Genomic DNA, 21,593 nt, shown 5'->3' on the forward strand with positions numbered 1-21,593 from the left:
GTGGGTTAACTTTCATTAATTAAATTCAAATTTGAAAGACAACATTTTTTTCTTTGGCTTTACGAAATTTATATTCTCCGAGGTAGAAGATTTGATAGCTGATTTAGGTGGTGTTATAGTTTTCTTCTCGTTTAGAGATCGACTAATTTCATTCGATAGAAATCGAAGTAACTCCGAGACGAGAAGAGTCGAATTTTCATTCGATTGGATAGGATTTGGTTTTGGGACGGGGAGGGTGTTGTTGGGTTTGAGCAGGTGTGCTTATGCGGTGGAAAGTGAGAGTGATTTCATTTTATGGAAAAATAAAAAAATAATTGTGGCTTAGAAATGGTAAGTCAAATAATTAGCCTTTATTAAATAGCAAACAGTAACAGTTGAGGTATTGTATAACCGTGGTTATAAGTATAGTTTTCCCATCGTTCAACCCCACTTTAGACAATTTGACGCTTCCAAACCTCCTAAATAAATAATAAACCTTGAGTGAGTTACTCGTAAAAACCTATCAGAAATCGCTTAGCGTAATATTTAAAATTATTGTACTATATTTATTATAGCGTATTCTGCTTTACTGCATAAAATATTACATGATGATTCACACTGTCTGTTATTGATCTTTTAAGCCTAATTTGAACTCGCCTGAATTTAATTAAATAATGGACAATCTATCGAATTCTCCGATGTGAACAAAACCTTTGTTTTCAGTTTAAATATCCAGTTCTGTGTAACTGAGGAATGTAATTAGAAAGTCACATTTTATCAGTTAAATAGAAAGATTGTCAGAAAGAGGTTAAGTTATGGTAAAATATAGTTTGAGGTTATGACATATTTTTGTTATGTTCTTAGGCCTAAGAACGCTTAAGTTACTGACAGTAACAAACTACAAACATTACTAAGTAAGCTTAATTATTGAATACTTGATTGGTTTATTTATTGCTGTTTAGTTTTTTCTAAACTCTTTGGTAAATTACCAAATATTGTATAACCTTATTTAGTCTTTAATCAAAATAGACAAAATCTTCCATGTAAAAATACGGTATTTATTTACAATAGCGTGACCATGGAATTGACTTTTTTTTCATGGGTTGGGCATTTATAGCCAAGTATTATTATCACAGGTGCATATAAACTGGGGGGAAAGTATATTATTGTATTATATTGATGCCTTTCGGGCATTATTCTGTTAAGGAGCAGAGGCATCACGTGATCTGGGATTCGACTTTTGCAAGGTCGAGTTAATTTTTTTTCTAAAAGAGCAAGCAGTGCGCAGCACTGCGCAGCGGGCAGGCATCGTTGACAGGATTAACGTACTAGTCAGCATCATTTCAGTAACTTATCACTTACCTTAATGAACATGCAACACAAAGGTGCGCCATTACCACTACTGAACTAGGAGGTTAAGAATAGACAAGGAGGAACAAAATAGTTCAAAATGGCGTCCCTTCTTTATTTGAGAGAGCCACGGAGTAATACCAAACTGTTAAATATGGATAGTGTTGTCAGAGGTACTGTCAAAAACAGAGTTTTCAGAGGATTTCAAAAAATCGTAACTCCTTTGATTTTCGTTGCCGACGAATTTTTTCTTCACTATTGTTTTCAGGAAAAATTGTAGTTTTCAGGAATAAAAATGAACATACCTTTCCATGGTCACGTTATTGTAAATTGATACCAAAAATACTAATTATTTTAGGCAGTTTTATTGCAACATGTATAAACTTAGTTTATACTTATTTACATATTTTTTTTACTGCACTATGAGATATAGTAGGCCTGCTGCAGCCACTCTTTTATTATGAACATGACAGCATCACGTATTATCATGAAAATAAACTAATTAATAGAGAGGCTATTTAATTTATATTTTTTACCAACGGCATCCACCAGTATGAAAATGTAACAAAAATGATGGTCAATATATGAAGAACAATAACAAATAATGGGCAGGGTACGATAAGCGGACCCGTTTTTTTTATATTGAAATTTGCAAACGATATTATCTTATCATAACCATCAACGTAATCAATTGATACTGATTAATGATTTTGAACAATTAATTTAAATAATCTATATCAACAGCTGTAAACACTTTCAAATAATACATGTAAGTTAATATTTCAATTTTACATAAGTAACATTTGATTATTAAAAATGTCAGTAAATTTTAGAAAACTGCATTGCTTTGAAAGATGATAAGACATGTTTTTTGTGGCTTCAACATGTTGGACTCGTACCGAAAAACCCATTATGTGACATTTGTGGGAAAGAAACAACTGTAACTGTAAGAAGAGCAAATATGGTCGTCTTAGGTTTCCTAATTTTGGTTATAATAATTTGTTTGATCACTGTAAATATTATATTTATATTTTAATTTAAAACATATGATTGTTATTGAGGATTACAGATACTTTTATATCGATTGATAGTCTAGGATTTTTTACGCGAATATTAGGTATCAATTACTACAATGATACAAACATTCTTTTTGTTGTATAAATATGCGAAAATGATTGTCGAAATACAGGAAAATTAACTGTCTGAGTTTGGAAAAAATGACTCCTCTAAATCTTTTTTTGAATTAACAGTTATCAGTGTGTTTTACATATTACCTGATGATATATTCAGGGAGCTTATCTTTTGTGTTTAGCAGGGAGGCTGCACAGTCTGCATTGATGTCTGGAGCGATTTGGGTTAGACCCTCTAGATTAGACCCACTTGGTATATATGAGATACCTGGAATGTTGAGTTCAGCTCAATTTCATTTCTGCATAATGCAGTGTCGGAAATTTGATACTGTAACAGACTTGACTCCTGTAATCTGGAGTCCACATCTGTCTGAAGTGATAAAGAAAACAAAAAAATAGTAGGCGACGAAGTTGTTCAAAACAAACTCTTTACATAGTTTTGAAATTAGAGACAAGTGGACCACAAAATCAAGTACAAGAAAAGGTCAAGTATCAAGCAGTATAGAAAAGGTGTTCTTATTGTCTCATCAGGAAAACAATTGAAGGAAAGATGTTGGACAATCTGTTATGTGATCTGAAATCAGGAAAGTACTGATTGGAAATATCCCTGACTATTAGTGCAAGCTTTGGCACCACCCTGCACTTGTAATGAAAAAAGGAAAACATTCTTCAAGATAGTACCTATATTCAAATTCAGATCCTTCCGACTTTGGACGATCATTCTTCCCATACTTAGATAACAAAAACAGTAAAACTGTGTCTAAGCCAAAAAAAGTGTTAATTAAAATCGTTTATAAAAACAGTCACTTAGTTATTACGAATGCCTTCGGCCATCGGTGTTGATGTTGCGGCTCTAAGAACTTTTGATTTTATCTCTCGATGCCATCTTCAAAAGATAACAGTATGTTATGAATGTTATAAGATGCAAAATAAAACTCTCACTTGCATTGCATTTATTTTATTACAAAATAAAGTAAATAATTGTTTTTAATGGTAAAGTATGCAATTTAAGTTAAATTACAATTATAAATCAAAATAAAGATTACCTCGACTAATTATTGAAGGCTGCTAAGGTATTTACTTTTATTTATACAAGGTGTGTCCAAAAAGTATCCGACCTTGACGTCTGGCATGAACTGACGTTACTTGGTGGCAACGGCAATCTGGTCCCCTTCAAAGTACTTCCCTCCACATGCCACTACCTTATTCCAACGCTCCTCCCACTTCTGGAAACACTCCTTAAATTCATTTTGCGGAATGGCTAACAGGTCCTTCGTTGCATTTTGTTTTATTTGTTCAACATCGTCAAATCTTTTTCCTTTCAAAGGAATTTTTAATTTCGGAAATAGCCAGAAGTCACAAGGAGCTATGTCAGGACTGTAGGGAGGCTGTCGTAGTTGGTTGATGTTGTGTTTGACCAAAAACACGTTGAATAAGATTTGAGGAATGAGCTGGCGCGTTGTCGTGGTGCAGGATCCAGTCACGGCTTATCCACAGTTCAGGTTGTTTCCTTCGCACTGCATCTCGTAGCCGCCTTAGGACCTCAAGATAATACTCCTTATTCACTGTCTGGCCTCCTGGAGCATATTCGTGATGAACAACACCGCCCTGGTCAAAAAAACTGTCAGCATTGTCTTGACATTGCTTCAACTTTGTCTTGCTTTTTTCAGCCCTTGCTCTTCGCGAGTTTTCCACTGTGAAGATTGAGCCTTTGTTTCAGGGTCGTAGCCATAAACCCATGACTCATCAACAGTAATAACTTTTTTAAATAGCCCTGGGCCACTTTTTATCAAATCCAGATTGTCCTGTGCGATTTCAAGTCGACAGCTTCTTTGTGTAAAATGTTACAAACTGACGATTTTGGTATTCCTAAATCTTCTTCCAGCTCTCGGACAGTCAATCAACGGTTTTCATTAATTGCTGCACGAACACGTTCAACATTTTCAGCGTTTCTGGCCGTTGAAGACCTGCCAGATCGGTCATCACTCTCCACTGATATGCGGCCATTTTTAAACCGTCTAAACCACTCTTTTATTTGTGTATCACCCATAGACACGTCACCATAAACTTTCTGTATCATAGTAATCGTCTCTGATGCTGAAAATACAAGTTTTTTTCAACATTTAATGCAAATGCTCTGCTCAACACATTCAGTCATATTGAAATGCGACGCACACACACGGCAGTACTGTACGGAACAGAGCGCTGTGACTCACTGAGTGACCGGATCGTATGCAATACCTAATAGGGGAAGGCATTGACCTCGTACATCGTTCAAGTGAATAAATTTGAAACTGACCATTTATTAATTTAGCCTACAGAAAAAATGCATATAACCAAAAATAACGTAAACATTATATTTGATGTTTTTATTCAATTAATATATAAAACTAGGTATTGTTTACACAAACAAAAACTCTGTGGTTTGGCATCCGTATGACGCAAGCGATCAGTCTATTATGTGGTTCTATCTTACGGTCAAATTCCGAACTATTTCGACCAAGTAATGTGAGAACGTTGTAGATAGAATAAAGAACATGTGTTGCTGTTCTTTTTCTTCTCATAATTTTATTTGTCTGATTATTTACGATATTCAACAGGCTGTTGTCATCAGCTGACTGCAGTAATGACATTGTGAGTAAACAAAGTGGCGTGTCTCGTTTACCAGGGTGTTTTTGCTTGTGTTTTACATTGACTGGTTTAGTTATTTCATAGAAAAGTGTTTGTGATTGTAATATGTGATTTTAATAGTGTAATTAGTTGTAAAAATGACGGCACGGGATAGTGAAATTGACCGCTGGGTGGGCTATGATTCTGATGATAGCGTTAGTGTTGATGTTGATGATGAAATTGTGAGGAAAGTGATGAAAATGACATTGTTGGCTGCTCTTCACTTAGGCCTACAGGTAATCAAGTACCTGTACTTATGGATATTGATGATGGCAATGTTAGTGAACATGAGTTTTTACTACATAGGCCTACTCAAAATGAGTGACCAAGGTAGGCCTATTAGACTTACCTTGGTCAAAAAATAACCGCCATATGGGTTAGCATGTATACTATAAGTACCGCGCCAAAGGGTTAATGCTAGAATTTTAGCTCTTTTTATGAAGATATACAGTCAGGTAAGGGGAAGAAAATGTTCTTGGTAAATATTTTTGTAGTACCGATTCCTAAGTTTATGTTTTTTCCTCTTCTTTGACTAATTACCTTTAATTTCAACTTAATAGCAAATATTTTTGAGTGTGTTATCAAGAAGAACATGCTAAGCTTTTTAATCCTTTTAACGTCATGGTGCTACATCAGACTGTATGTAGCATTGTCTAATATATTGGACTGTTATATGAAACAACTCATTACTTGTAATGATACACAGGACATAAATAATTAGATAGTGGCTGCATTGTGTATGTATTTCATAGCATTTTTTAGATTTCATATGTATTTTTGATGCTTGCTTGTAAGCCCACACTTACATGTCCGTACAGTACAGTTGGAGGAATTGAGCTGTGCTCGTAGGGTCCTACTACTACCCTTTCAACAAGTAAACACTATCTGTGTGGTGGGTTGCGTTTACGTGCCAGCCGCTGAGATGAAGGCGCAACAATCGCTTTAACGACTTTAAACTCACGGTTTTGATTTGCAGATTAGTATTGACAAATACGTTTATTTTCAGAAACACGTTAAACAACACTATAACAACGGAAACACAAGGATAAGTCCTATTATTGCTATTATTTCACACTGTCACAAAACAGACTGATTTTAGCGAGTGTGGTGGGTTATTTGGGCCAATACAATTCCTGAAAGGAGGGTTTTACCCATGAGTCACAGGAAATGTTTTCGGGACACAGCGCATAACGCTACCCCGCCACCCCTCCCGCCTATCACCACACACTCAAGGTCACGTGCGCAGTTAAAGTACTCAAACTGTAAGACATATTTTTTATGCATTTCAAGCCAAAACCTTACAATTTTGCATGCTTGTTTGAATACAATCTAATAACAAAATAAAGGAAACAGGATTTTTCTAGACATTTGCCATCGTTCAGTGAAATAAAAATTCAGTAACACTACGTTTCGAGATCTATAATCTGATCTCTTCTTCAGGCAAATAACTATACAATAAACAAATCATACCAAAGCGTATGCTTATATATTGGATGAAAACTGGTCAGTCTTGAGCATGACATCACTCTGCAACACTGCAACAACACGCTGACTCGGCAGACTCCCTCCTTAATACAACGCTCCACGTTTTTTCTCACAGTATTGTAATATAGAAGAGCGTCAGAAATTCGGATTTCAAAAATCCAGATCGTCAATAATTCGGATTCAATTCTGGCAAAAAATATATTTTTTATACATGTATGAAACAACAAAAACTCGCTGTCCCAGAGTGCGGACTGTATATATTTCGGTTTTATATAATCTAGATGCACTTTACTCAAAATATGACTACTGAATTTTTTTTTGTAAGTCAAACATTTAAAGCTTTTTTTAATACAGTAAATGAATAGTTTTATTTATCCGCTCCACATTCATAAACAACAACGTGATTTATGCTCGATTGCACATAACTTTTCGTTAGCTCTTTGTGACGGCTTCCCTATTGATCCGGATTATTGACGCTCTACTGTAGTATTGTAGTATTTTATACTATTTTTGTTACATTGAATACCGTTTTTAATGTTATGATTTTTATCATGTTAGTCTTTTGCAATAAAATTCGTAAGTAAAGTATACTCTATTTTCGTGTACTTCTTATATATACTAAATCTAAAATGATGATGAGCATTTTATTCAATCCCTTTTATTAAGACAAATAATATTACTGTTGTACTATTATTTACCGTTTATTTATAATAAATAGATAAAATTTGTAATTAATTGATTTGATAAATAATACAAAAAGAATTTAAAAAATAATTTATATTCCTAATAGCTTCCTGTTGGTTTCTAACAGCTTATAAATGTTTTCAAAACCACTCTCCTTTAAAAAACGTATTTATTAATCTTGATATTTTAAGTGAATAGGAAGTTTTTTTGTCATTCTAATAATTAATACATCTTTCAATTAACTATAGGATAATCTGAAACAAGGACATATTAACAATAATACCTATTATATTGTATAATGAAGCAAAAATCAGTTGTAGTGTATCTTCTTTTAATATGTTCCAAAATCAACCCACTTGTTCTTGGATTGATACCTATCAATGGTCTTGGATAGTACGAAACCTATCATCGTAAGAAATTCAAACACGACAGTGGGACACTTTAATTCCTTCCATAAATGGACAAGCTTTTATGTTTATAATTTTTAGTACTAGTGGACAACTTATATTTTATAACTCGATTTAGTTCTTTATTCATTTACTCCTTTATATTACCAGAAGAAAGTACGTTGCTCAAAATTTAATTTACACAGACATTTTTTAATTCTTAGTTCATAGAAATAGAAATCTTCCAACTCCAAAATAATTCGTGTATTTAAAAAAATATTCGTATCTCATCTTCATGTTTGTTTTTCATCATCTTCTCGATTTAAAATTTTTTAATATCAATACAACATGTCATCAATGTACATGTGTTGGGTACATGCTAGACTCTAAAACTGTCTGTCAAAACTTTTGCAAGACTACTAAACCACATTTTTTATTGGTCATTTACACCAGAAAAAGTATCAAAAACTTGTTATTTTTATTTTTACCTGGTATAACTCTTGACTGTGCATGTAGTTCTGTTAGCCCCGATCAAGGCCGGCCGCATCGAATGGATTAACGGTCCATGTTTTATGAGAGTTTATTGCAATAAATAGGCCTAGTATAAATGATGGATGGTTGATAAATTATTGGTCTATAAATTGAATTGAAGAATATTCGGCTCTTTCAATATTTTTAATATTTACCTTGCATGTACTCCGACAACTCTGCCTTGTTAAATTTTAATTTTTCAGGAACCGTGTAATCAATTTCTTGGGTAGGCTGTAGAAATTAGTACTAAACACTGCAAATTCAGACATCATAAGTTTAAGTATATATTGTTTTTAGTTAAAAATAATGTAAATTACATCATTAAATCAAAAGAACTAAGTCGGAAAAATATCATAAATATAGACTGTATGGAATGGGATAGTCCCGCACAGTGTAACATTTAGATGTGCAATCTGACTGATATCAACTCGCTGCCAGCGGCTCCGCCTATATGCACAGGAGCACACTCTTTGTCTTCTTACAATATCATGGCAACAAACATAATTCTCCGTGAATAGTGGAGTCAGCTTCAATATTTAGCTACTTTACATAAGCGATGATTACATATGTATAAAGTTGTAATAACTATTTTTACAATTGGAAATGAATTATTAATAGGATTAATTTTTATCTTTTAATTTCTGGTCATGCTGATTAATATATTCCTTCTATTTGTAATTAGTATATTTGAGAAATATTGTAAAGACAAAACAATAATTTTTCAGGTCTGAGTTGGAGCCCGAAAATAATGAATTTTACAACTTTCGGGGGGCACTTCCCCACATCGATTCCTGTACATCAGTTTCCAGGGGGGAAGTTCAGTCATGAAACCAACAATGGGGCAATCAATGGTGTCAGCAGCCAGAACGTCTCTGTGTCAGTGATGACAGAGGAGCCCATGGTCAGTTCAGCGAACAGGTACTCAAACCATTACGGGGGGCACGAACATAACCCAATGCCGGTGAAGTATCAACGGGATAGCAGCACACAGATTGGGAATGGAATGATTCCTGTTTCGTCGCCGGCACCTCAGCAGACCGAGAACATCCACTACACAGTGTACAGCCACAACGCGCAAGAGAGCATCAAGCGGCCACAGTATAATGAAAACGTCCAAGAGGTGAAGAACGAGGAGAAAGAAGAAAATCGGGAGTATACAACGATCATCCAACATCAGCAGCAACCAGGGATGCCTCCCACGTGGCAGAGTATCGCCACTCCCGGGTCAACAGTTGCTGACTATTTATCCCATCTGCCTGCATCTACCCTGCCTATATCACTCCACCATTTTTTGAAGTACTCAACAGAGACAACAACACTTAAGAAAGATGTTGAGACATCCATGGAATCCCCTCCGGACCATTCGCAACATCACGAACACAATCACGAGCATTTGCAACACCATGAGGATAACCATTCAGCACCTCTTTCACCTCTTTCACCTTCAAAGAGGAAGAAGAAGAAGAAGGTTGTGAAAGAGAAGAAGCCAAGGCCCAAACCAGGAGAGATTCGGTTGACAACAGCCCTTGATGGGTCTACCCTCTACTGTTGTCCTGAATGTCACATGGCATATCCAGACAAGGGTTTACTGGAACAGCATCTTTTGGGACACACAATGGAGCGCAGGTATGTACCTAGTAAATATTCAGAAGTGGAAAAGGATGATGGTTTGCTTTGGAAAGACCAACAATTAGGTAAAAATCGGCTATGATGTGAATGCATAATTTTAAATATTTACAATGAAAATTATTTGTCAAGTTTAAAGCACCCTTTTTAAGGAAAAGATGTAATAATGCTTGTTTAGAAAGCTCATATAAGAGCTGGGTATAGGAAAATGACCTTGAGTTTTACCAGATAAACACTCAAACACTTTTACATCCTGTTTTTTTACTTAAAGCTATCAGAGATATCTCATTTAAAAATATTGTTTTTATGTTTTAGTTGTTATTTAAAACGTTACATCTCTCATAATTCTCTAACAGGGACATATAAGGAGTATACCACATCACATGCTGTGTAACAGGCTTGGCTGAGATTTCAAGCAAAATTTCAGGTCTATAGCTAGCTCCATGTCTTGCTATGTGACATATTGACCTGTCCAAGCCCAACCCTATCTCAGTGTATAGCAAAATCCCAAAATTAGTTTTTTTAGCATATTGTTTTTTGATTTGAATTGATTTAGCATTATAATTACAAAGAATATTAACTTTAATGAAAACTAATTATTTTATATAAAAAGTGCTCTGATACCACAGTGGCATATCATCAATACTAATAGTGTAGACACATATTTATTTAACCAAATATTTGCGTTGAAACTCTTGATATAATACATACAGGCATATATGGTGTGTTCCAAATTTTATGCACGCTGAAGGGATCTTAAAAACTATAAGAGATACAGCCAAGATTAAATGGATAAAGTTGTGTGTAATAACAAGACCAACAAATTTAATGTGGTCAAGTTGATTATTGGTTGTGTCATTCACTTGTGGCGTTAAAAAGATTTTTTTAACGTTTTCAAACTGTTACAACTCTGTTATTAGTACCTAAATTAAAACTTTTTTACATGAAATCTGCATGAAATTTCTTCTAGTTTTTAAATATTATAATACAAAGTGTTTCAAGACCAACAGAGTCAGGAAGTGTAGGGTTTGAGTACATTTGTTTAAAACACATCCAATTTTTTACTTAAAAGAAGGTAGATGTTTTACTGATTTAAAAAAAACAATGTACATGTTATATAATCTAGTGTTTTTCATAAAATAAAAAAAAACTTGTTTTGGAATCTGCTGTTAATACTCTTAAATAAAACATAGAAATTGTCAGACAAGGTCAGTCTTAAAATGACTGAATTTTGACATTTTTGTAATGTAATAGCATGTTTTTTTTTTCAAATTGTATCATAATTTATAATTAAAAAAATATCATCATATAAAAATTGTTAAACATCCTAATTACAATTAAACAGCTTATTTTACTCTAACTAAAAATATCAGCTGGCCTACACGTTCTACGCGCAGAGAAACACACAGTTTTGAAATGTTTGTAGGATGTGCGTGATGAAAATGTATTATTACGCACTAAATGCATTAATGCATTATTGAACAAATGTCTTTATGATGTTTAAATTCGTACTACATAAAACAATTAGGTTATTCTTTTTCAGTTAGAATAAACTTAGTTACGAGGGTCGTCCAAAAGTAACCTCCGTTTTGAAATAAAAAATAAACCAGTTGAGATACAAAAAGTTTATTATATCTAAATTTTAACACTACAGCTTTTCTCTACTTTTCTACATATTCACCATACAAATTCAAGCACTTATCATATCTTTTAACAGTTTTGAAATTCCGTCTTTAAAAAAATCTGCCGCCTGAAAACATAGCCAACCTGTCACAGCGTTTTGAAGCTCTTCATCACTCGCAAACCTCTGAGATGCAAGCCACCACTTCATGTACGGGAAAAGATGAAATTACTGGGAGCCAAGTCCGGGCTGTAGGGGGTGGTCAAAAACGTCCCATTTGAACTTTTCCAAAAATTATGTTGTTCTTTGAGCTGTATGAGGGCGGGCGTTGTCATGGACAAACACAAAACCAGATGTCAGAAGACCACGACGCTTGTTTTGAATCGCTCGTCGTAGCCGCTTTAAGGTTTCACAGTAAGCTGCAGCTGTAATGGTCGTACCACGCTCCATAAATTCTGGTTCTCGCGAACTTTCTCATCCACTTTGTTCAACCAATTCATCACTGACGAGAGATGGCCTACCACTCCGGTCTTCATCGTGAACGTTCGTTCTTCCATTTTTAAAAAAACGAACCTATTGACGGACTACACCTTTGCTCATAATGTTTGGGCCATACACCGCACTCTATTTACGATGAATTTTAGCTGCTATGTAACTTTTCGACCACAGAAATCTTATTACACCACGCACTTCACACTTGGCGGGATTTTCTATCACAGCGCTCATGTTTTTACGTTGTAACAAAAGAACGCGTGATCGCACAATGCTCTCCTTTGCACAGCTAGAAGCGTACTGAACGGCTGCGCACGCCGATGTGAGAATGGCGGCGCTACCCCCACTACTTATCGCGCCACGCCCAAACGGTGGTTACTTTATGGACGACCCTCGTACATTAAAATTTATTTAGGTTCTTTAATTGTTTTTGTATGATGATATTTAGTTTTTATAAAATATAATACAACTTTAAAATAATAAGGTATTGTGTCAGTCATTCACAAAATTAAATATTATGTTATGTGTTATTAAATATTTTCTATATTTCACTAAACAGCTGATACCAACACTATGTGTAGTGAAATATCAGTCAAGTTTACCAACTATTTGAATAGTAGAATAAAAATTCCCTTCACACAACCATACAAAAACAAGGTTTTATTTGATAAACAAGGAAAGTGTAATTTATATTGTATTTTTGAAGTCAGTTAAAATCTGAGGTAGAAAGTGGGTCTTTATATTTAAAAAAAATTACTCTAACCCTACACCTCCTGCTTGTTGGTCTTGAAACATTTTTCATTATAATATTTAAAAACTAGAAAAAATTTCATGCAGATTTCATGTCAAAAACGTTTCAATGTAGGTACTAATAAGAGTGCTGTGACAGTTTGAAAATTTTAACCAAAATCAGGTCTTTGAGCATAGCGAGTGAGTGACACAACCAATAATCAACTTGACCACATTAATTTGTTGGTTCTGTTATTATGCACAACTTTGTCCATTTTACTGTACTTTACTGTATCTCTCATAGTTTTTAAGATCCCTTTCAGTGTGTGTAAAATATGGAACACACTGTGTAGTAATAGCATTTCTAAATAATATCAATTTGTAGATGACCATTTTACTTAAAAAATACTATGATGCCACCGTGGCATCATATACATGATAGGCAAATAAATCACTTGTTTATTTACGAACTGAAATTAACAACTCTATATGTGCAATAATAAGGTATTTAAAAAAATTTGCATTTAAGCAGATAAAAATTAAAACACTGGAATCTGATTTTTCACTAAATCTAAAACCTGAAACTGCTTACATAAGTTCTTTTAGGTGACTGGAAGATCATCATGTTTAGGACTTCTACAGAAATATTATATTTTTAAGAAATATCTGGTCACAAAATTATATTTCAAAAGATAGCGGGTGGCAATGCTCTTCTCCTTGACTTAAGTTTTCATTTTCATAATGTACTTTGTTACACTCAATCTCATTGTGCTATACCGAACACAAAGGGGATTTTTTGTTTTATGTGTTGTTTATATTTTTCATGGTTTAAAGTTTTTCTGTATAAACCTACGTGTGGCCTAAAATTTACAAAGGCTAATCTTTAAGAGTTACTTTAGGGTTAATTTCGAAGGATTACTTGAGGCAGAGGTATTTTCTGATTTTATTCTTCAAGAAGGTGATGAGAGCCTAGGGGAAGAAAATGGTAAAGTTCCGAACAATTCCAAACAATCTATGTACACTCATCAAACATGTAACAGTTTTAATGAAAAAAAAAAAAACTATTCCAAATTAAGCATATTAACTCTTTGAGTGTCCAGTTGATGTCATGGACTGGAGTTAACCTAGAATAAGGTGCGGACTCTTGCCCATCAAGAGAAATATGTATTGTGCAAGCACAAACCAGTGCAACACAATTTTGGAAAATTTTTCTATTAACCAAAGTCATTATAAACATAAACAGCATGGTATGTTATGTACTCAGGTTCTTCTGTGATATCTGTGGTGCTGGGCTAAAACGAAAGGACCATCTAACCAGACACAAGCTAAGCCACAATCCTGATCGCCCGTTTGTGTGCACCGTTTGCATGAAAGCATTTAAACGCAAAGAACAGCTGACATTACACTTTGTCATACATTCGGGTGAGAAGCGGCATATATGTCCCGAGTGCGGCAAGGGGTAAGTAATATTGACAAGTATAAGATTAAATGAACCCTTTAAGCTCCTCTGTTCGGTCTATCAAATGTTGGCATTTAGCATAAAAGTCCATAAAAAACCATTCAAAATTTTTATAAATTGTTTCTCTTAAAAGTAATTCTATTAATTTAATTTTGTTATCTTACCTTCCAAAACTTAGCAATATGATTTCTTATTTTAATACTGTAATTTTCATAATGCCAGTATTCACCGGCTAAATTAAATAAATATTCCGGGCTGTTCAGTTGAAAAAATTGTTTTTCATTATGTAGCTTTTAGAATGGTTTAATATTATGGTAACAGGTGAATTTACTTCAAAACAAGTTTAAATGTTATGTGTAAGATATTAGCATAAAAAGGAGATTAAATCCGTTGTTAGACATTTAATATATTGTACAGACATGTGTTTCGGCACAAAGCTATCTTCAGTGTACAATCTGTTAACCTATTAATTTTACACTGAAGATGACTTAATGCTAGAACAGGTGTCTTTAAAGTATAATAAATGTTTACAAAGAGTCTTAGTTTCTTTTTTATACTAGTTATAAAGATAACCCTACATTGTTCATCTCTACAACAATGAAATGAGTGAGGCAAAGCCATCATTCACTAATTCTCCAACTTCTTGATATCTCTGAAAGTTTAAATTCAATGTATAGGAGAATTCTATTTTGTTTTTAATTTCCACATGGCCTAGAACAATGAAATTTTAAATGCACTTGTCCTATGCTATAAAGATTCTATAAAGAAGATCTTGATGTATATATTTTCTTGAAGCAGGCTTCTCATACCCATGTAAGTGTATATTTTTTTAACCGGATCATCAATCTAAAAGCTATTGTGGTACAAAAAAATCTTAGACCAGTTGACGGTTTTTGACTAATGTTGGTTATTTATACAGGGTGGCCATGACCTAGTATTAATATTTTATGGGTGATAGTACAATATAAATGTGACTCAAATACAGAAGTTAAACATTTTTATTACTCACACACTCAGAAAAAAATTAATTAATGTAAAAATATTGAAAATTTCTATGAAATTTCAGTACATTTCTTGAACTTTATTACTGCCATTGTATTCTACATTACATTTGGAATAAATATGTATAACTTTTAATGGGTCCGAATCTCCAGAAATATTAATTAAATTGACTTCAATTTGGAAGTTCTCATTTTTGAAAATATTTAAAGAAAAAGCTGACATTCACAATTTTTTATAAAATGATAGAGACTAGCAAATGTTGTAAAAACTGCTTCAAAACCTAAGCTATCAGAAAATATGATACATTGTTTTATTTTTTATCCTTTAAGTATTGTTAAGCGAGTTTCAATAGTGTAAAAACACAATATGATCTAACTTTTGCTGGCAAAACAGCTGCTTTTAGATCCCTTATTAAATATCGGTAATATAAATTAATAAGTCAGACCTAGATTTTAATACTAGAGCATAAATCATAAATAAAAAAAGAATTTGATGATTATCTTTTTGCCTTTTGTAGATATTTAATTTTTCTTAAAACTGCATTTTGTATACAGAATCTTTAATACAACACTTTAAAACATTTTTTTCTTCCGGTAAATCAATTTGGAAGTACAGTTTGAATTTAGATTTTAGTTTTTCAATAACTTTCTGTAACTTTTCTTTGCCATTTGCTTATTTGCAATGTTCACCAAGTGCATGTAATTTGGCGAACATCCAGTTTCATGAAAGAATGAATTTAGATCATCTAGTATAGTTTCTTTTTATAACTCATAAAGCCTATATCGTCAGTTTCTACGTAATGAGACTCATCATTTCTTTCATTAATAGCAAATGGCTCTACTTTGTTCTACAGTTACAGCACAAAGAATGTTTAAATTTAAGTTTTGTGTTTTTGGAAAGGATTACAACATACATTATGTAACAATTTAATTTTTTTAAACACACTTTGATGGTGAAGGCAAACAGTTTTTAATGAGTTGCATTCAGTTCTTAGTTGTTGCAAAAGATTCAAATCATTATAAAAATAGTTCAATACTTAAATACTTAAGTAAATACTTTGAAAATAAATCCTACTTTCCAACTGTTATTTATTTTTTGTTTATTAATTTTTGTGATAAATGGTTTTTTTACAATTAGAAATAAATGTTTTTGAAATAGTAAACTTTTGGTTTTAAAATTGAAAAAATAAAAAAAGGAGAAAAAAGAACCACTAATTTTAATTAGCAATAAAAATGTAAAACTAAAAAATTTGTCTTGGCTCCAAATGAACAATCAGTAGTTTTATTCGTTTTTTTTATACCATCCCTTATCTTAGCATGTACAAATTTAAAAATATTCATCTAAATTCGTTGGTAAATAAGAAAATTATATATTTTTTCCCATTGGAAAACAAATTTTGTTTCTTGTGGCCTAACAATAAAAATTGTAATATTCCTTAAACTGTAGTGCCCTGAAAAATCTAAACCGTAAAAGATAAAAGAAAAATATTTGGCATGGTTACTTACATAACAAAAAGGAACAGCCATGCCATTTTCATTAAATTCTGAGATGGTAGGTGTCAAAATCCTTTTTTTGTGGTTTATTTGACATGGAATGACCCTGTATATATGTATGTATATATTTTATTGTGACAAGGTGAAGTCTACTGTGACATCTGAAATATTATTCATTCAGACCAGAAGTGTTCTTAGATGCGCAAAACCTGATATAGAAAACAGTTACAACTTTGTTTATCTTTTGAACCTCTTGTCTATGAACACGGAAATAATATAGAATATAAATTTGTTTACTTATAATTCAAAATTAATTATTATAGGGCTCCATCATATTAAATCATTTACATTGCCCTAAAATAATTCAGGTGTTACTGAAATTGTTGGAAGCTATTAAGATATAGGATTTTCCTGCTAAACACTTCGAAGTTGACGATAAATTTCAGTTGGTTTTACATTCCTTGCCTTAAAAAATTTTATTACAGAACGAATCTTACAATTGGCGGGATCACTAATTGTCTTAAGCATTTTAAACGTTCAGAGAAAACTAAAAACACAACTAAAATAACATGAGTAGATAGCCAGTGAACAAGGACGACTGTTGCACAAGCGCGGAACACAGATTGCAGCGCTACGGCAGCAGTAGAATGAAATAGTACTTACTTTCTAAACACGCCTCGTATTGCAAATCTCAACGTTTTAGACTGGCTCTTTCAGCAAGGAATTGCTATAAAGTGCTGCTATAAGTACAATACTCTAAAAGTTAACTGCTAAAAGTTAACTCTAAAAGTTAAGGTTTGAATTTTTGGGATAAAAACACATGATTTAAGGAAACAGTCTCCCTCAGTCTTTGTCTTATTTAGACATCTTTTATGAGTAATGTTTTCTAACCCATATAGTATCCATCTCTACCAAGGCATAATTAAATTTGTGCAGTTCTTTGAACATAAAAAAATGTATTATGTTAATTATGAAATAAAAAGACGGTCTTAACTGAATCAATATTTTTGTTTTACTTAGTTCCAGATTTACATTTCAATACAAATAAAATTTTTGCCAATCATGTATGAATTAGTTATTGATAATTCAGTTTGGTGTGTATAATCAATAGATTTTAATGTATACTTGTTGTGTAGGTTCTACAGGAAAGATCATCTGCGCAAACACACGCGGAGTCACATCGCACGGCGTGTCAAGGCAGAGTTGAGTCAGCACGCGCCAGCTCCTTTGCCAGGGGCTGAGCAATCCTGAGGGCGGGGGCAAGGGGGGTCCCAACCCCCCGCCGATATGATGGCATTTGTGTCTGCAGCTCGTGAGGCCTTCTAGGCTAGTTAAATTGAGGTAGCAGGCCAGGCGAGTAAACAAAATACTCCCCGCAGGTAAAATGGCTTAAAGATATATCACACTAGTGTCTCCTTTTGGAAATTATAATTTTTCAATTACATTTCATTAATTTGAAATGCTGAAAAGTGTACTTAATACAGAAAAATTTCCACCAAAGTTTGAATTTTTTGTCTAAAAATGGCATTTTTACATGATTATTAATTTTTAATTTCTGCAATGAAAAATTAAATCCTTTCAGTTGTTACTTATTTATACAAAAGCATATGCAAATTTTCGAAATTTTTATTTACAATAATTTTGTTTTTCTATTAAATTTTGGTTTACAAATAAAAATTCCAAGTACTGTTAAACTAACTTTAAGTACATTTTAGTTTAATACAAATATATTTGAGTAAAATGAGGTGTGCTTTATTAGAAATTAAAACTTTAGTTTATAGGTGGATATAATTAGTGAGAACTGAAAATATTTTGTCTCATTGACATGAGATCGATACCTGTGAGGCCTAACTTATGTTTATGTTTAGTCGAAGGTTCTAACATTAACCTAATGAACAAATACTCAGGTAGCTTTTAGAACTGTGGATTATAGAACATTATTTGTGTACTGTGATATTTTAAAACGATTTATAAGTTCCTTTTATGCAGGTTTGTAGCTTTTTGATATTTTAAATTTTGGAAGCATTGTGTTGTCTTTTATTTTTTAAATGGTTCTAGTGATGACATATGCTATAGGTAGTGGTCTTAAAATGTTCAACAGTGTGTGTTGGAATAACAATATACATACAATGTTATTGTAAATAAAGCTGGGTTAAACAAGGCTAGATTAAATTATGTGAATTAGGCCTAGTGTAACTATAAAACTAATTGCAGTATTGTGTGTTATTTCGTTATGTATACATATAAGATATGTATGATATTTGGTGCAACAAATACACACATTGCCATTAGTATTTTAATTCCTTTATTTTGAAGTAGATTTTGTAGAACTATACTTATTGCAATCACCCTTGTGGCGGATATATATATATATATCTAAAAAAAACACACATAATATATATATATATATATAAATATATAATATGAAATGTATATAATGATAATTATATAAATTAATATAAAAATGTATAGCAACATGTGTTGCTGAGCTCTAATCTCGAGATTGGCCAGACCAATTCGGTTAATTATTTGTGTAAAATATGCGTTGAAATCTGTGTATAACAAAAGAAAGATAAGAAAAATTACCTGGAATATTTTGGAATTCTGAAAAAATGGTAGTATTTATGTTTTATAATCCAAATTTAAATGACACTAAACAGCTGTTTACATTTTCAGTGAAGTTTGACAAATAGGCTGAAACAACTGTTTACATTAACCCTTATAACGTCAGTATATCTTTTCACTACTTCCAGTAAACGGCACAATATATATAAAAAAAAAATTTTAATGTGTAAAGTTCATTTTTATTTTTACTTTCTATAATTATGGTAAGTATAGAAAAGTAAAAAATTTTAAAATTATAAAGTCACTGTACTCAGGATCGTCAATGTTACGAGACATGTTATTTATCACTAATAATGAATACGGTACTTTGGAATTATACCGACCACACCCAGACATGAATCGTTATTTGACATTTTGCTTCTACTGATTACTAGATTAGCGTTAGAACAATATTTCGTCAATATAAAACAGGAATTGTCTTATCGCAACCCCTCCCCATCCTCAGACAGAGGTCAAAGTCGAGCGGTCTAGTAGATAACGTGATTGCAGAGTCTCGCCGCCCGTTCAGCTGGTGCGTCGCTTTGTTGTACTTCCGTGTTTTACGTCTACATTTCTCCAAACACAAAAATTCAATAAAAACAAACATGATCAAACTAAAACTAAACTCTTTATTGAAAAAACACTCAAAACTTGTTTTTATTCTTGATCATACTCCGTCACCCAAAATGCGAGTGCCATGCCTTCTCGCTGATGTCAACGAAAGAAAAACATCCCTCGAGATAGTACCTATCAGTAAAATATCGAATTCTAGAGGATCTGATCAGAAATATAAATTGAATTGTAATGGAAAGGCAATTATGTACCGCGCAAATCATGTGATGCCGCGTGGCCTGTCGTAATCGGGATTCTCGAGAAAGATAAGATAACAGCGACAACAATACCGATCACAATGCCTGGAAATGCTTGTAATTTTGTAATTAAAGAGTTGTTTTTTCGTTCTATCATGTTTGTTTAGCTATAAATTTATATTTTTGTGTTCTTCATACTGGTGTGGTCGGTATAATCCCAAAGTACCTGAACACTAAATAGGTGACACTAAACACTAAAATGACACTAAAAACACTAAATGAATACTAAAACTAAGATATCAATACTTTTAACAAATAAATAAAAACCATATAAACAGGAAACCGACTCAGCGATGGTTAGACACGCACTACCTGAAGCCAAACTGCAAACAAAAGCGCGCGCTGTACGGCGTCTGTGCCGTGTGGCGGGGAGAGTGTCTAGACACCGCGTCTATTGTTTTAAACAATGTAACACGACAGCTATATTTTGACGCTTGACATAGGTCAATACCCCACACACATGGTTGACGCATACCGTTAGTGACATGATAAATGATAAATGATAAATGAATTTATTCCATCATAATAGTATATTGTACAAAACATAAGACTGACTTGGAATTAACTGACCACTTCTACAAGTAATGTGGTCAGTGGACAACAATACAAAACATGATTGTTATCTGAGTCCAGAAAGACAGTACAAGTTGTTATCAGCCTGGCTGCTCTCCGTGGCGTCTAAACACTTATCACTTGGATATGGTTTCAACAGAAACTTTTCACTGCACACAACTGTTATGCTTAATATTATTTACAAGAGCAAATGGTTAATAAAAAAATTATTATACTTATATATACTAAAGACTACAGAAGCTATATACATATGAATAGTGAAATAAAACATTACCTACATTATTGGAAATTTATATAAATATAGCCTATATCTAATATACATTGATCGGATTTAAAAGGAACTTAAATTTGCTATAGACGCAGTTTTGTGTCGATGCGCCGTACCGCGTCTTTGCCGTTTGGAGATAGTTTGTCTATGCGCCATACGGCGTCTGTGACGTTATAAGGGTTAAAATTTTATAAAATATTAATTTTACAGTGCTTGGTCAGTTGTGCATTGCTAATAGCATAAAATACAATACAAAGTTAATAACTAATTTTTACTCCAGTTTACACCAGTGATGAATTTAAAACATCTAATGCATTCATTGTAAGTGTTATTTAAACGCTGTTATAAAACCAATCTCAATGAACAAAGATCTAAAAGTTTTTACGTGTAGTACTCCAAACTGGTGGGCTTACTTGACATTGTAATGTATCATTTTAACAGTGTCTTAAGGAAAAACAGAGAAGTGAACACTAACATGCATCAACGATCCATTCTTTCCCAGACTACAGTCTGAAAAGCAATAAACATTTACAACACAAAACCTTATAAACTTTTATTTCGGAAAGTTGCACGAACTTAATAAAAATGTCTTCCTTGTATTGGACGTAGATAGGAAGTAGGTAGGATTTCCCCCTAGACTGT

The 21,593-nt window shown here is 33.0% G+C and overlaps 1 protein-coding gene across 1 annotated transcript; it reads left to right on the forward strand.

Annotated features, from left to right (window-relative positions):
• Positions 1-219: 219 nt before the first annotated feature.
• Positions 220-18,447, forward strand: LOC124354020 (protein odd-skipped). Its single transcript, XM_046804147.1, has 4 exons — positions 220-330; positions 8,941-9,841; positions 13,948-14,142; positions 17,774-18,447. Exons 2-4 carry the CDS (start codon positions 8,964-8,966, stop codon positions 17,886-17,888), a joined length of 1,188 nt encoding a protein of 395 aa, XP_046660103.1. The 5' UTR covers positions 220-330; positions 8,941-8,963; the 3' UTR covers positions 17,889-18,447.
• The last annotated feature ends 3,146 nt before the right edge of the window (positions 18,448-21,593 follow it).

This window comes from Homalodisca vitripennis, chromosome 2, assembly GCF_021130785.1.
Source record: "Homalodisca vitripennis isolate AUS2020 chromosome 2, UT_GWSS_2.1, whole genome shotgun sequence".
Classification (NCBI taxonomy): domain Eukaryota; kingdom Metazoa; phylum Arthropoda; class Insecta; order Hemiptera; family Cicadellidae; genus Homalodisca; species Homalodisca vitripennis.